This window comes from Amphiura filiformis, chromosome 10 (assembly GCF_039555335.1).
Source record: "Amphiura filiformis chromosome 10, Afil_fr2py, whole genome shotgun sequence".
Classification (NCBI taxonomy): domain Eukaryota; kingdom Metazoa; phylum Echinodermata; class Ophiuroidea; order Amphilepidida; family Amphiuridae; genus Amphiura; species Amphiura filiformis.
This window is the reverse complement of record NC_092637.1, coordinates 52,162,186-52,179,524: the sequence shown is the minus strand read 5'-3', so window position 1 is coordinate 52,179,524 and position 17,339 is coordinate 52,162,186. Positions and strand designations below refer to the sequence as shown.

Genomic DNA, 17,339 nt, shown 5'->3' with positions numbered 1-17,339 from the left:
AGCGCCATCCTATTGTGTCCGCCATATCTCGAAAAGGCTAATTTTGGGCATAGATTCAAATTCAAAGCATACATACACATTGCATTCAAAACTCACTTCTCCAACGCACCAAATCCAAATTGCCATTAAAAAAGGGTTTTTTTGGTTATTTTAATTTCCGGATTTCCAGAAATGGTAAAAATCCGGACAAATCTGGGAAAATCACAGGTGTGCAGTACAATTTCTTAAATCTGGAACAAAATCTGTAACCATCCACCTCAAATGGACCATAATGGGCAGGTAACAATCCAAAAGATCAATCCAATTCACAAGGTCCAAAAGATCAAAGAAGTCCTATAAAATGAAACTAGTTTCATTTCTCGGTTGACCCTGCCAACTGGATTTTAACTTCATATTTTTTACAAGTTAAGTTACATAATCAAGATTTTACCCCCCCCCCAAAAAAAAACTAGTTTCATTTATAGGCCATCATTTATGCGTTGTGTTGTTCTTACCTCCAGGACCACCTGCAGCATTTACCAATGGGTCAAACTTGACATATAGTGACTGTCTTGCTAATGCAGACTCTTTGAACTGCAATAAAAGGCAAATTATTATGCATATTATACCAATCCTGTGAGAAATTTGGCTTGTATTGATTCTAAATCATATTGAAGACATTTGATTTATCCATTTAATAGTCTTCCATTCTTTTTAATTTCTTTATATAGAGTACCAATTTCTGATCAAGCAGTCAGAACAACAGACATTGACCCAATCCGATATGAAACTCCCTCAATGAAAACATCAAAGAAGCTAAATCAAAGAATAACTTTCTGAACAAATACAAATGGCATCTCATCATATCCTTATTATTTTTATGTCAGTGCTGGCCTTATTTGATCATTACCGCCATAATCCTTTCATTTGAGCTTCTGTCTCATGTATTTTTATATTTTGTCTGTTTAAATGGAAATTAAGGTGAATTTAATGGAATATACACTAAGCCAAAAAAGAAACTTATAATTTTTCACAAGGTCATAACTTAAAATCCTGTCTATCAAAATTAACCAAAATTACACACAAGATTGCCTCAATACTCTACTCTTAACACATGTCAGTAACTATGCAGTTGTTCAACTGACACAACAGCAAAATGCACTGACATGCAACACCTTCTTGGACCACATTCACTGCGCAACAGATTTCTTTGGCTAGGTTCCAATTATTCGCCTGAATGTGATCCCGGAAGCTGTTGCGTGTCAGTGCATTTTACTGTTGTGTCAGTTGGACAACTGCTTGGTTACTGACATGTGTTTAGAGTAGAGTATTGAAGTAATCCTGTGTAATGTTTGTTCATGTACAGGCGAATAATTGGAACCCAGCCAAAGAAATCTGTTACGCTGTGAATGTGGTCCAGGAAGGTGTTGCATGTCAGTGCATTTTGCTGTTGTGTCAGTTGGAAACCTGTTTGGTTACTGACCAGTGTTTAGAGTAGAGTATTGAGAGGGTTTTAAGATATGACCTTGTGAAAAATTATAAGTTTCTTTTTTGGCTTAGTGTATTTACTCCTCAAAAAAATCCCTCAAGATTGGTTCAAGTTGACTTACATTGCTATTTCCACCAGCCTTTTCTAAGAAGTCAATGTCAAAAGCAGCAGGGTCCGCAGAAGCAAATACTGTCAATAAAGAAAACAAAGGAAAACTTAATGATATATGATATAATGCACAACAAACCAATTGAATAGCATTGCCCAAAATGATACACATGAACATTTCTGATCTATGCAAAATGTGCGGGCAAAACTAGTATCGAAGGCTTGTGTTCAGGCCTGTTGTAGGATTGTTATGAAATCAGATACCGTTACCCGAGTTGTAATTCATGAATTATTCATTACGGATGAGCACTAATTATGGTAAATATATGGATCCTCAAATAACAAAACAATATAAAAACAATACTTGATCAATTGATAAAAAAAAATAACAGAAGCCAGTGAGCTTGTGAAGCCGTGCTTGTATCAAGTGTTTAAGAATATCCAGGGTGAAGAATACAAGCCCAACTATTTACTTTTTTTCAAATGAAAATGATCACACTGTGAAACTATCTTTGAGACAATGCCTGTGTAAGATTTGTGAGACCTGCTCAAAGTGAGGGACACCATCATGTGTGAAAGGAGAATCTTTCCAAGACTTGTGTAGACTACTGCATGTAGTACATTGTGCGTATGCAATCAAATTTAGTTCAGTAACTAACCTATAATTAATAATATTAAATAAAGTATATGAAAGTGCAAGCCCGAATATGTCACCGGACATAGTGCGTCTCATCTCAAGTTGAGAGTAACACCATGTTAGATGTCGTAGTACCGTTGCAAAGCACACGCATAAGGCCAAAAAAAAAATTGTTTGTTTGTCCATAGAGGCTTATGAAAAAGTTGGGTCGGTAGGTCGGACTTTTTTTTTTTTTTTTTTTTTTTTTTTTTTTTATTTTTTTTTTTTTTTTATTTGAAGACTGGTAAATAAGTCAAAACACACAGCACTTTACTGGTTTAACTCTTGAGATGGTTCTGCATGTTATACTGTTCATTTTCTTTCTTTAAATTTATACTAACCACTGTTTTATACGATGTCCCATCGATGCCAAAAAAAAAATCAAAAATCAAAAACAAACAAACAAAAATTCCAAAAAAAACAAAAAACTAATATACCTAATCCCACGGAACATATATCCACATAAAGAAGTGCAATTCCTCCAAATGCTGGCGACACAACTGCATCAATGCACTGCCACTGTGACATCCAACATGGGCGTTATTCTCAACTTGAGACAAGACTCATTATAGTATTGTCACTAACCCAAATTTCAAATTATGAAAAAACAAACCTAATTACTGACCCAGATTATTTTAATAATTGTGTGGTAAATTTAACATGTTGCTGGTAATAGCAATATCATTAGGATCTGTTGTAAGAAATTAACTTTTAACCCATATAGGTCTACAGTCCACTGAACACAAAAAAGAATACACACCACTAAAATAGAATCTTCTGCTCACTATGCAGACTGCAGAGATACCATAAACCAAAGAATTTACCAATTAAACTGAATCTACACATGAGGTTGTGTCTACAACCATGTTTTACTGTTCTTCTGTTTTCAATATCATCGTTAAAATAAACACATAAAACAAGACCCCAAAATGGCAGTGACAGATACAAGGCGCATACAGATATTCCTCCACCATAGCTATTTCACATGGAAAGTCAAATCATGTTTGAATCACTTGGAACATTCAGTTTAGAACTAAATATGACATACATAACACACTGTAGGAATGTGTCAATCATTAACATCCAGAAATGACAACAGATGGATGGATTACATGTACCTACTAAGCATATAATTATATTAAACTGGGGGTAAATATCTTCAGACCATTAACTTTTACCATGCTATCATTTATGGCATTGTCCACAGCCTCAAGGAAGAACAACTTGATTTGATTTGAGCTTCTGTGATGAAATAAAGATGAATGAATGAATGGTATTGTCACACATTTTCCAATCTGAGATCTAGTTTGATAGACAGACACAACAGATCTACAAATGCCCCTGACCACAATTAGTGATAGAAGCATAAGACAAAACCAACAACACACTGACAAAACACTACAAACAGTCCAGTTGAAATCCAGTACCCCCTATCATAATCTTCCACACAGGGAGTGTGAATTTCAAACGGGGATACCGAAATGAGTAACTCCATTTGAAATCAACACCCTTTGTGTGTAAGATCAAGGTCATGTCGTAAGGATGTAAGGATTTCAACTGAATAACCCAATTTGACAAAATATTGGCTGGTAAGCCTGTTTTGATCCTGTAACTTTGGTCTCACTTGCTCTCATCTTCTCCTAGACCATAGAAGCAGGCAGTGGTTGATGCAAGTTGGCAGCTTATTGGCTACTGAAGTCTCAGCACGTAAAATTTGACTTTACTGCAACATGGTCATTCACATAGGGCACAGAAGATGCTGCTAGCATTACTGTAGTAGCATGTTGCGTAACAACTTGTGCCAACGGTATATTAGGAAAAGTAATGAGAGCTTGAGGGAAAGACACAGTGTAAGTTATTGTAGTTTTCAGCAGAGAACTTCAGCGGTCTGTAAATTTGGCGCTGTTTATGGCATACACGGAAGTAGGATTCTGATTGGCTAATTTAAATTAAATCACGTCATCATCACATCGGCACCTCATTCGCTGGTCAAACTGTGTAGCAACGTGTGACCTTGTTCTTTTTACGCGATAATTAGACAGGACAGACGGACACCGCTGAAGCAATTGGCTGAATAGTATAGACCAAATAAGCATCTCATTTTGCTCAATCCGTATTTGACATAGCAAGTGGACCGTCAGTCAGAGCACCAAAGTGAAGCACCACAATTGCAAAGTACCAGCATACACATGTACAAACACATCTTCCAACCATGATTTGCCCAACATAGTATCATTTCATTTCTTTCAAATATTTACAACATAAAGTCTTATTGTAAGATTTATTTTGATACTTATCCCTTGCGAATAGGTGAGGATGAAAATAAAAACCAACAAAAACAACATGAGCATCGTTTGGCATATGTGTTTTGGATCAAAAAACCAAGAGAATATATAAAGTGTGAGCAGGGTTCGAATTCGTTAAAAATTTTTGTGTAGCAGTTTTTGGCTAATTCATCATAATCAGGATACTTCCATACTAAAGCACTATCAAAAGGGCCATTCTTCAGAAAATGAAACTAATTTGAAAAAAATCTAATTGTAGGTATCATTTATTTTTAAACTTTTTTGTGACAAGTACAGTTCAAAGTTTTAAGAACTGTAATTTTCATGAAAAATTAATCGCCGAACACCCCAATTTGCATAAATTAACATAATTGTTAGTTTTGGGTCTGAAAGTAAGGTTTTTGGGCCATTTTAACACTTACTGCAGTTTTAACTTGTTATTATTATGTTTTTTTAATTTCCTGAAAAATATGCTGTTATGACGCCACTAAAACAAATCAGAACTGTTGAAATTTTTTTCAAACCACAACAATCGCGTAATTAACGAAACAAATTAATTGGTTTTGTATGTCACACACGTGACCAAAAACATGCAATTGTTTTTACCATCAGAAAAGATTTTATTAACTGAACTTCATATTTTATGTCAAAAGGTAGACTGATTATACCCTCCATTCCAGCTTCCTAAATGGAAATTATTATTCTTAGTTTTTACGTAATTCATGATTATTAACAAGTCACACACGTGACCGGGGTCACGTGTGTGACAAGTTTGGTAACGTGTGTGACGTACAAACTCCGCCATGGAATTCCATTAAGAGCACCCTATGATGTTGAATGTGGTATCAATGTATAGCTATGGGTCTCCTCTATCCACTGACACCAAAATAAGTACCAACATTCTTGATACCTTGCTGCTATGGTATCATTTTGTGGGGGTGTCCTCACAAATGTGATAAAACCTTGATTGTACACACAAATAGGCTAAAAATGGACTTTATGGAAGAAAAAAATCCAAACATGTAATTTTTACCCGATTTGTAGTTGCCATATAAAAGTAAATCACAAAATGAACCTAAGCACAAGGTTTTAGCTCAACATCACCTGAAATATTCTTAAAAGAGCAAAAACTGACCCATGTTTTACCCCTACCCCTAAGAATATGGATTTCTGTGTCACCATCCGGTTATTTCAGTTTTAATGGAAGGTTTGTATGAAGTGATTGTTGACATGACACCACTGTTTTTCCCTAAATAATACATTTAGTTGGTTATAGGGCATATAATAAATAAATTTGGAAACAAATTTGCTTTTATAAAATACTTTAATTGTTCACCCAAAAGTTTGGTAACGTGTGTGACATTCAGACGAACAAAACCAAATGTCACACACGTTACCAAACGTTTAGTATCAAACCCCCAATTAACACAGCTGGGCATGAATGTTTCTTGTCAATGTTGGTGTCATTGTAATTGTAAGATATCAATGCTTTACTACATTTGGTATGAATATGTAGGTCCTTGTACATTCACAGAAATTTAGAAATGAATTTTAAAATCCAAAAACTTGCATCCGTCTGATGTCACACACGTGACCGACCCTTTGTTGACCCCTGACACAAAAATAACACAACGTAAAAAAAAAAAAAAATATTTTTGAAGAATATAGACATTAGTGTAACTATCATGCAAAAGATATGGTGTTATCTGTTTTATTTATAAAGCAGGCACAGGAGCATTAGTGTGAAATACCCCCAGTTATGTCACACACGTGACCGAAGAATGGCCCAAAAGTGCTATACAAATGCAAAATTGGGTAGCAGTTACTTCAAAATGTGGAGCAAACTGCTATGCGATACAGCCAAATTTGAACCCTGAGTGTGAGAGCATGGGATTGCAGCTCCCAAAAATTAATCAGGATTATATGCAAATCATTTGTAACAATTTTAAGATCCTAGTTTTTTTTAATACAAAATACATAAAGTGCTCTAGAATTTAGTTTTGTGACTAGAAAAGTGCAAAAACACAGTTGACCCACACCTCAGGAATGAAGTTCTACAAATGTGTGAGTATAATTTCAATATCTGTAGAAGATGTGTGCTTTGGTAGTAAACATAAAACCACATAGTTTTTTTTCTCTTTCCGATTCTTTGGGAAATTGCTAAAACATTTACTTGTAACATATATAATAATAATTTAAAAAAAACCTAAATAGTTATTATGCTGCATGTGGTCATGCATGCCAGCCAGCCAGCAGTACGACTAAATAGCCATGCAAATATGCCGGTATGTGAGACAAGCAGTATCAAACCACCGGTGCTTATTACCTTCCTCCGCTAACCGCAATTCCATCTCTTCAAAACTGATGTCTCTTGTCAATAAAGCCAAGCCTACTAGTACATTCACGGTTTAATATGGAGTGATATGATCAATGGTTAAGTCAACAGATCAAGTGAGTTAAGGTTTACATAATAGACAAGCACAGAATAATGCATTCAAAATAAATCCATTCTCATGAACAATGAACAAGCAGTAACTTCCCCCCATCAAGATTGGTCAGGTAAAGGTTCCAATCTTGACAAAGTTCTTTTTAGTTAAAATCATGTTAACATTCAATGGATACAGTTTGTTGCAGAGAAGAATGGCAGTTGTTTACATTTTGAGAGCATGCACAGTGTAAACATGGAAGTGGGGTTCTGATTGGCCGATTCAATCGTCTGACAATCATAACAACACACCCATAATCTGATTACGTTGGTCGGCGTAGATCAGCGCGCTTAAAGGGAACACAAAGCTCTGCGTAAGCCGCTCATTAACCCCAACCCTACCCATGGTTTTTTTTTGCTATCAGAAGGGAAAGAAGAAACGAAAAAGGAGAGAAGGTGAAGAAAGAAGTCACTTGGTATCCCCGGGATTCGAACCGTGGACCCCTCGCATACCACGCACACGATCATCGACCTGTAGCTACCAAGGTTAGGCTGCCGGGGCAAAAATTCCCTGGGCGCTCACGTAAATCTGAGCAAGGGACTGCCGTTTTTCTCTGAAACCAAGTGTAGGTTAGTGCTCAAACATGTCATAACAGTAAGAATATCAACTGAATGAAGACAATGTGACAAACGTTTGCATTATCACCACTGAATCATGACAACATGCCCACAAGGGAGGATATTACCAGACACAAACTGTATGCATGTAATTATGTGATACGTCTGAAATTGCATGCTGTGTTCATTCATTTGAAATTCTTATAACTTCATTCTAACTACATTTCCAAGATCTACTTTCTACTACATGTACAAAACAAAACTTGAGAATGAATCAGGCTGTCATCACAGACAAGGCAGTCTAAAAATGAGTGAAACAATCTTGTTCCATTGGAAAGAACAAGTTCAATCAATGTTGGGTCATTTTACAGGGTGTCCCAAAAGTTCCTTTACCATTTTTAAGTGCAACAGCTCCTGTACACATTATCTTATGAATAGATTTTTGCAAAAAGAATACATGTACAATTGTTTAGATACCTAAACTTGACCAGCATGGTTTCTTTCAATGAAATATGAAGAAGAAAATTATGTCAAGTTGGTATCAGAATAATTGTACAAGATTGCTCTTTTCACATTTTATTTGGATTTATCTACTTGTGAGAGATATGATGTTCAAAATGGTATTAGTAGGGAGACTTTTGGGGCACCATGTACAATCAGCTTTTTGGGGGCAAGGTAAGAGAAAGAGAGACTTGCACACACACACACATACACCCCCTCCCCCACCCCCACACAAAACGCCTGAGAAAGTAGACTTCATGGCCGTGAAAATATGTGAATCTCCAGATTGTTTGCTCCTACATGTAGGTATGTAAGTAAGTTTGGAGTTAATTTAGTGCTTTTTTTCTGAATTCTCAATTTAACTAGATAGCACCATGTAGTTAAAAGCACTGGTACAACTGTACATGTATGCACATGGGTTGTATTATTCCTGCATGCAACAATTATTGTTAACACTTTTAGTATACTATTTGACCCCTTACCCGAATGTGGCGATTCAATGTAACACATTTCTTATATTTTGTGTTGCTCCCAATGAGGTAATGTATACAGAGTCTGTCATCTCTTATTGCAATACAAACACAATGATCCTATCAAGTCAAAAACATGTTAACACTACTTTGACCAAAAATGGCAATAAATTAGCAAGATTACCATTTCCAAGTGACCAAAATCCCCCATGGGTTTGGACATCAATTACTCAGTATGGTCAAAAGGACTCACCTTCAGTGGCTGGTCTGAAATCTTCATCCCCTGTGCCAAATTCATCCATTACTTCATTTGATACTGTAAGAAATTGGGCAACAAAAATAAGTCACAGAGTTATTATTAGCAAGATAACCACTCATACTGTACATAGCACAAACATGTTAATGAATTCAATACCTTGCACAGATATTCTCTAATTAATGATTTGATATATTTATTCCTCACTTAAGTAAGGCATCGGCCAGTGACATGTCCTATAATAAAAGTCAGTGTGAGTCAGCGGGAAAGAAACTAGTTTTTGTCTGACAATCAACCAGAGTCTTAGCCAGAAATCAGAAACCACCCGTCCAAGCAGATACCAAAATTTGATCCTCAAATATAAAACAACTTGTCTAGTCAATACCCATGGAAGGGTCACTGGGGTCAAATATGTCCTGATTTGGCCTTTACATGTCACTCTGAATTAGTCTCAAATTCATATAACCTGAAAATCATCTGTTTTAGAGCTATCACATCTGTAAAATCCATTAAATCCACCCGTCTAAAATTAGATTAGCCCGTCTCAAAGATGGGTGGACGCATGGCTGGCTAAGACCTTGTAATCAACTCCCCCATAGCCTGTGATTGGTTAGTAGCGCATAAAAGGAAGTTTGATTCCTCTTGTGCCATCAGAGAAAAGGTATTGCAGAAAATGATGAAAAATTGAAGATCTCAGGATTTGTCAGCACTTTAACCTTTGAGGCAAAGAGCAACTTTTCTAGGCATTGCTGACATTATGCATTCAGAAAAGAGAGTTTCCTATAGACTAGAACTTTTGGGATGGTTTGTATACAAACCGTTTCCAAGTTTAATTGACATGTGACGTCCGACACGAACTAGTTTCTTCACCTCTGACTTTAATTATTATTTTATATACCGGTACTTTCATTTCTGGCTCTGATTATCAACGTTCGAAATTTTGGTTGTCCGTTCGCCCGGGACAACTATAAATCTGTAGCCAAATGTCACCTCTGTAGCCAAAAGTCACCTCTGTAGGCCTACGGACAACCAAAAACTTAGACGGACAACCAGAAATTGTAATCTGGTTGTCCGTGGGACAACCATTTATTTTTCCTTAATTCGAACACTGAGCACTGATTATAGTGTCCTCCAGAATGGAAGTGAAAAAGACTTTATCAGGCATTTGTAAGAATCGTTTAACTTGCATGAATTACCAGCTGAATAAACTTAAGATTCAACCAAATTGTCAGCTTTGGACAAAAATACATGTTTAGTCCTGACATGTTGTTTTGATTACATGTATTGTTTTGTATGATTCCAGTAGCAATTAACCAATTCTTACCCAGCTCTTCAGGTTCTGTTATGATTTCAGGCTCCTGTAGGGCATCCACATAATCATCAGTAGTAGGCGAGGTGTTACCTTCACTATCCACCCCTGGTAGCACTACAGCTGGTGTATCAACAACCTCTGCCACATCACCATCTGTGTCTGGTGAAGGAGTTGTATTCATCTCTCCATTAGGAGTAGTGGTAGCGGAGTCTGTGGAAGAGTCTTCTTCTTTTTTAGGCGAGGCCTTTAGTGGGGATTTCCTTTTGGTTGCAGGCCTGTGTGTGTGTGCAACAAAAGAATTCTTTCATCAAAAGACAACTTATCACCTCAGAAATGTGTTTACATCAACTGAACAAATGCAGAATTATCAATACCAAGTTTCCATGAGATTTTTAATACATATATCTTGTTTAGGATACAGGACAAGAGGTTATTATGAGAAGATTAAATTTGATCCCTATCTCAGGTAATATTAAGGCAAGCCTAAGTAGGAGATCATAGCTCATAGCTCACACATGTTTCAGCGACAATGAACTTGCTCTGTTGTACTTGTGTCTTGCACATTGTTTGCTCTCACCGTCTTCACAGTACTTGCATTTCTAGCCAAGTTTCGGAAGAGCATGAATAGAACTATCTAGGCTTATCCAATACTTACATGTGTAGCTAGAAATGTAAGTACTGTGAGAATTTTTTTTCTAATGTCATATACCGTACGTATTGTTTTTATTAAACGCCCCATGGAGCGTTGCATTTGTCCAATCAGGAGCATTATTTATTGTAAGTGAACTTTCAGTGAAAAAACCTTCAAAATTGGTGGCGACTTTGGAATCATTTGCTTCCCAGTTCAAGTTCAAGATGGCGGCACAAACGGAAATGCGTGGAAAATGATATTTTCATGGTAAAGACAACAAAATCACATCTATAAGTGCATCATCAACCAAGAATTAAAATTAATGAAATTCTACCATAATTAGGCAATGAACTGGATGCAAGTTTAAATCATCAGACTGACTGATGCAAGTTTTAAATATACTCACACGATTTAGCATGGCAATTTTTGCATTTTGTCCCTTTTTTCCTTAAAAAATTGAAAGGGGCATTTATTAGAGGGGGCAATTAATACAAACAATAGAGGGTATTCATTACTACGTCATTGATGTGATTGCTCATGCATAAAATTCCTCCACATAGGTTGTTTAGCTTAATCGGGAGAGTGACCTCTTGAAATGATGATCACAGTTATCTTTGAGTTATTACAGTGAGGCCCACGTACAATGTTCAACACAAAGTGAACAATGCTATAACTTGGAGGACAAACAAACCAACACCGCCAAATTCGACTGACATGTGTACAGCGTGCGAAGCTGTGGGGAAATTGAACACTTGTTGTCTGATCATGCATGTGTTTATGGTTCGGGTAGCGGTTACTTAGCAACTCTCGTTCCGCTTGGGTTTATTGCATACACTCTATACGGTAAATGGCAAGTACATGACAGATTGTTATTTCTCCCACTTGACCTTGACTGAACAATGAACATTACCCACAATGAACTCTGTTCCCAATTATCAAAATTGCTTATTGTCAAAGGTTAAATTTTTTTTTTACAAATTCTTATGTTTGTATGCAACATGGCGTGACTTACTTTTTATTTTGCAGAGGGGAAGTCTGAGGTGGTGAATTAGCCAACTGCTTTGTTGATGCAAATGGATCCGTCTTGGGGGGTGAGTTGGCCAACTGCTTTGTTGAAGCGAACGGATCCGTCTTGGGTGGTGAGTTGGCCAACTGCTTTGTTGAAGCAAACGGATCTGTCTTAGGGGGCGAGTTGGCCAACTGCTTTGTTGAAGCTAACGGGTCCGTCTTAGGGGGTGAATTGGCCAACTGCTTTGTTGAAGCAAACGGATCCGTCTTGGGGGGTGAGTTGGCCAACTGCTTTGTAGTACCAAAAGGATCGGACGTCTCGTCAAAAGCGTCAAAGTTTATGTTGTACCCTGATGACCTTGGAAGCGGAGGGGAGTTGGGCACCTTAGTTTTGGAGGCAAACGGGTCACCTTCAAAGTTGTCATCATAAATGTTCGGAGTGACTTCCTCCATGGCTGGGCCAGTAGACTCACTTAGGGTAGGTTGAGTCGTGTCTTCTGCTGTATCAACTGACACTGGTTCTTTTGACAGAACCTCTGGTGCTTCCTTGGAATCAACCTTACTGTCTGTTGGCTCTGTCACCTCTTCTTTCAAATTCTCTTTGTTTTCTTCCTTCCCTGGGGAGGGTAAGTCTATGCTAGGGCCAGCTTCCTGCTCGGTTATCTCCTTCACTGGTTCTTGTTTTGCAAGTTCTTCTTGCATGTGATTTTCTTGCCTCTGTGGGCTGAATGGATCTATGTTTGGTTCAGTTTGAGTGTGCTGCTCCGCTGGTGGGGACACAGGCTTGTCCGCAGCGCTAATAGTGTCTGTGAAATTAAGTAGAAGATCACTCTGCTGGGATGCAGCAGGGACAGGTTGGAGCTGTACTGGTGCAGCTGATTTCTGGTACGTCTCCTGACTACAACAGCAAATGGAAAAAATTACAAAATTATTAGAAAAAAAGCTTTAGTTAAAAAAATTATTATACAAGATTATGGTTTTGCAATGATAACAGTTGACATGTTGTATTGTAAAGAAGGTGTGTATTGCCCCAGTATCTTGTCACACGTATGTGTAAACATCTAAAACAACTTTGGATATGCATGATTATGCATTGATCACAAGTAATTTCAAGTAGAACAACTCGCATCTGGCCTTGTTGTTCCACTTAAAATAATGGTATCTACTGTGCTGCATACACAACTAGGTCTCAAATCAATACTTGTTGAGATATTGTACTTGTGTTAGGATTTCTCTAGTCTGGCACTTACCACACTGGCAGATTATTAATGATTTCTTCTAAGAATTCGCTAGCCAACAAGATGTAGTCTTCATGATCCTGTTTGGTCACTACAGATGTACGTTCCACCCAGCGCTCCTGGTCATCCAAGTCTCGTAGTGCTGACCATACAGATGGGCTGAATGACTTGACTGCCTTAGGAGTGCGAGCTGGTGTCTGAAAAGTGACCTGAAATATGCATGCAGTGTTAAAACAAGATTAATGGACATTAATAGTTTAACTTGACTTTTTTTATCAATTACAAAAATGCTCCTTTAAGTTAAATAAAAAAAAATAAATGTAGATATTTATATAGCGCTTTATGCCGTAAACAGCCTCAAAGCGCTTTACATTTATTTCGCCGTCATTAGAATAATCGGAACCACGTTTTGCAGCCTACAAATGGCGCAGGGTTCATCAGTACAACGGCTGTGACTACCCCTAACAGCTTCCCATTGCACCTGGGTGGGGTGTTCAACAATAATCTAACCATAGATCATGATCTATGATCTAACTCTTATTATTTTTATGCAATTTGAAGAAAAAACTAATTAGTAGTTCAACTTTAGACAAACCTGTGATTACCCGTCTAGTGTTTAGAATTTAAAATTCAGAATACAGTATGACAAGACATTTTTGATTACATAATTTGTAACAAAATAACGGCAATGCCAGTCCCAAAGTGTTAGCAAATAATTGACAGTATCATGCAATTTGGAGGTAAGGAAATATTGATGTCACGTCAATGTCAAAGCAAAACAGGAACACAGGATGGTATAAGAGAGTTAATCAAGGACAGGAACAGAGTCAATTCAAATCCAATATCAGTAATGTCTGTGTAAAAACAACATGAAAACAGGCACAATATGTGTTTGTAAACTTGTACATAAATTGTAAAAAACGACCTCACAAAAAAGTTACTCCCTATATATTATACCGTAGGGGCTGCTTTTAGAATATATGCAATTGCGTTAATTCGCGTATTTGAGCTCCGAATGCGTTTTTTGAGACCAATTGTCAATTGTACTGAACGAGGTGTCAAAGATTAACTTTTTTTCTGCTTATATTTTCAAATGCTCATAGTTTTTAAGTATAGGCGTATACATGTACATTTGTATGTACAGTATATTAGGCTAAATATATAGAACTTCATCGACGTTACTTTTTGTGAGGTCTTTATCTCTGATGCTAATATTATTTCTAAAAAGCAACAGCAACACAAAAAATATTTTTAAACTTGTTTTTATCAGCAATCTCAGAGACTTTTTTTTTTAACTACACCAAAGTAAATTGAGGCTTGAAGTACAAATTTGCTCCATCCCCATGTATTGCAAGGACTGAAACTACGGTACCGTATTAGCATTGCTAGCATCATCTGCTAACTTACAAATTAAAAATGCTGTAGCATAGGCATAACATCATCAACATACGGTACCTGGAGGTACTGTAGTTTCAATCCTTGGGAACACATCAATGGGATATATAATCACCAAGTACCGCTAGTAAATACGCACACACAATGTTATAGTTCTACAATTATTAAATAAATATCAAACATAATGCCAACTACTTGACAGGTTGTTATAGAATTAGATGTGAGTAGAACATGGCCATGCTGCACTGCAGTACATCTGCTATAAATGTATGTGAGATATCCATGCAGAATTCACCTGCTCCTCTACCAGGCCATCTAAGTCCTCAGTACTATCTGCTTGCTGTTCACCAACAGATTCTGCTCTCATAGAAGCTGTTGATTGGTCAGTTACTGGTGGTATGCCATCCAATTCTCTACATTCTTTCTCTCCGCTTGGAACCTTTTCGATATGTTTACCATGACCTAGATGAGAGGATTGTGTACCTGCAGCTTCTGATGGTCTTGCCTGAACCGAAGAATCCACCTGCGGCTTACTCTGACTTGCCACATTGACATCATGCTGGTCTTCTTCCTCCTCCATACTAGCACGAAGGGCTGCAAGAACCTGCATAACATCTGCTTGGATAGCCTCAGGTAGCTCATTATCATCGTCACCAAAGTAGTCGGTGGCAGCTTCTTTCGACTGAAACTTCTCACCCGCTAATGTCTGCGGTGACAGTCCCGCTTCCAGCAAATCTCTCTCAATAGCTGATGTTTCCAAACACTGCTGGGCCATATGTAAATGTTGCAGTGGAACATGGGTTGGACGTGTGAAGGCACTCATGTCCGACACAAACTCCTCGTCTCTATTTACATTTGGCTGACTATCATCAGACGCTGCTGCTTGATCATTTTCCGCAGGCACGGTAGTTTCTAGAAATTGCTTCTGTTCATACCTTTTATGGAATACTAGGCCATGCTGTACGACCCTTCTTTCAGATTTTCCTAGTGGAGCAGCTATACCTGCTGGCCTTGGCAATGATGACCTTCTGGTTTCATTTTAAAATTTTCATTTCCTGGTTTGGAGGCTCCATTGGTAACATCAACATCTTGATCTGGGCCATTCTGTTTTTTGTTGACCATCCCACCAGCTTTTGTATCAGTATCGGTTGGAATCTGAGAAGTGCTCCCTTTGTCACTCCCAACCACAGCTCCACTCAACTGTTCTTTTTTATTATCAACCATATCATCTGATGTCACATCCATATCTATGAATAGCTCTTGTTGAGGGGGTTTCCTGTTTGCATCAGGTGAACTTTGTGTCACCGGTTGATCTTCAGCAAGCATCACTGGTTGCTGTTCATCACCTTGTCCTGTGCCTGATAAAGGTTCATATTGTTTAATGTTCTCCTGATGCGAGTGAGAGCGCAATAGTTGAGGGTTACCTTGTAGCAACTCACCACCTTGTCCTATGTCCTCCTCTTTGCCTGCAGGCATTGATATTGATCGCTGTGACAAGTGTTTACGGTCACCCATCCTAGTTTTACTCTGACTCAAGTTCAAGTCCTCAACCGTTGTATAGGCAAGCTTCTGTACTTTGCTGCGGAGGGATCGTGGGTTTCTCTTGGGTGAATGTGGGATGTCCTCTTCTGTGGATTGCGCCTTCTCGTCGTGAGAGTGAGTTTCACCCATAGCGAAAGGGAACAGCTTTATACAGAGGAAGCTTTCATGAAATGTACAGTAATGAAAAGAATATGTATTAAAGAATAGAAGAAAAAGAATTAAAACAGAAAACAAAATCAACAGCTATTGTCTAAATTTACAAAATGTATCCACATAAACAATACATTTGAAGCAATGTACATTTGACTGATGCTGAGGCCCTCAGTCCAGGCAGTTGTCAATAATGATCTGGGTTGACTTTTTGAATGTTTGCTTTTCGGTAGTCACTCGTCACTATGTACCATAAAAAAACGATATTTATAGATGGCGAATCAGACAAACATGTATTTATTGCATTCATTAGATAACTAAGTTTCAACTGAAAGGCGCTCTTGTTTCTCTGTTTTCATCATAGGTAACGTGACTGGAAGCTTTACATAAATAATAATAATAATGCATTGATCTGCATACCTTGAGACTTCTAGAGGATAGTGGTGACTTGAAAATGTTCTCTTTACTGGAAGCTTTGAGAATAGACTGATGCCTGTCACCAAAAGGAAGCAGCGGTGGTGGCAGTGATGACTTGTTGCCAGTATCTTTGGTCAAGATGATATCTTTGTTACTTATCTCTTGGTTTTCGATGTCCTCGTTAAAGCAGCAATCCGACACTGGGGAGAATGGACTTGAATTCATTGTTAACCTGTAATTTAACACAAAAGCAAAGAAATGTCCAGTCACTTGTTGTCTCTAAAACTGTCTAAATTACCCTCATGACCCATTATTCAAAATCGCGCACTGTGATTTGTTAGAACACATCAAGTGAGAGCCCTTAACCCTAACCCTTCACATGTTTTTTTTGCTATCGGAAGGGAAAGAATAAACAAAAAAGGAGAGAATGTGAAGAAAGAAGTCACTTAGTACCCCCGGGATTCGAACCCGGGACCCCTCGCATGCCACGATCACCGACATGTAGCTGCCAAGGTTTGGCTGCCCCGGGCAGCAATTCCCTGGGTATTTATGACTTAGGCTGATTGCATCATCAAGTCACGTGGAATGCATGCACACAGAGTGGTTTTAATAGTGAGCTTTAGTGAGACCTAGTTGGGTTAGGGTTAATTCTCATTTCTGCAATGAGTCAATTCCACACACAGCTTTCCACTTGGTGAAATGCGTACTGTATATTTCAGCGATAAACACTGTCACTTATGCATGAGTGGGTTTGGGGGCCTGGGGGTTCCAATTGAAAATGTTCACAGGTACATGTAAATACTATTATAAATATAATGACTACTGACTTGCCCCCCCCC

The 17,339-nt window shown here is 37.9% G+C and overlaps 1 protein-coding gene across 3 annotated transcripts in view; it reads right to left on the bottom strand.

Annotated features, from left to right (window-relative positions):
• Nucleotides 1-17,339, bottom strand: part of LOC140163016 (uncharacterized) — a 47,164-nt gene that overhangs the window by 20,070 nt on the left and 9,755 nt on the right. For 2 of the 3 annotated variants that reach the window (XR_011860392.1, XM_072186353.1), the window contains exons 1-7: nt 14,687-15,390; nt 13,009-13,205; nt 11,763-12,656; nt 10,132-10,394; nt 8,805-8,867; nt 1,590-1,657; nt 495-573 (exon numbers count right to left, since the gene is read on the bottom strand). Coding sequence is in view for 2 of the 3 variants with exons in the window: in XM_072186353.1 (XP_072042454.1) it covers nt 495-573; nt 1,590-1,657; nt 8,805-8,867; nt 10,132-10,394; nt 11,763-12,656; nt 13,009-13,205; nt 14,687-15,214 (2,092 nt within the window). In the remaining variant the exon portion in view is untranslated. Of the gene's footprint in view, nt 1-494; nt 574-1,589; nt 1,658-8,804; nt 8,868-10,131; nt 10,395-11,762; nt 12,657-13,008; nt 13,206-14,686; nt 15,391-16,503; nt 16,733-17,339 lie in introns of those variants that run through there. The other variant, XM_072186354.1, reaches the window with a different exon arrangement.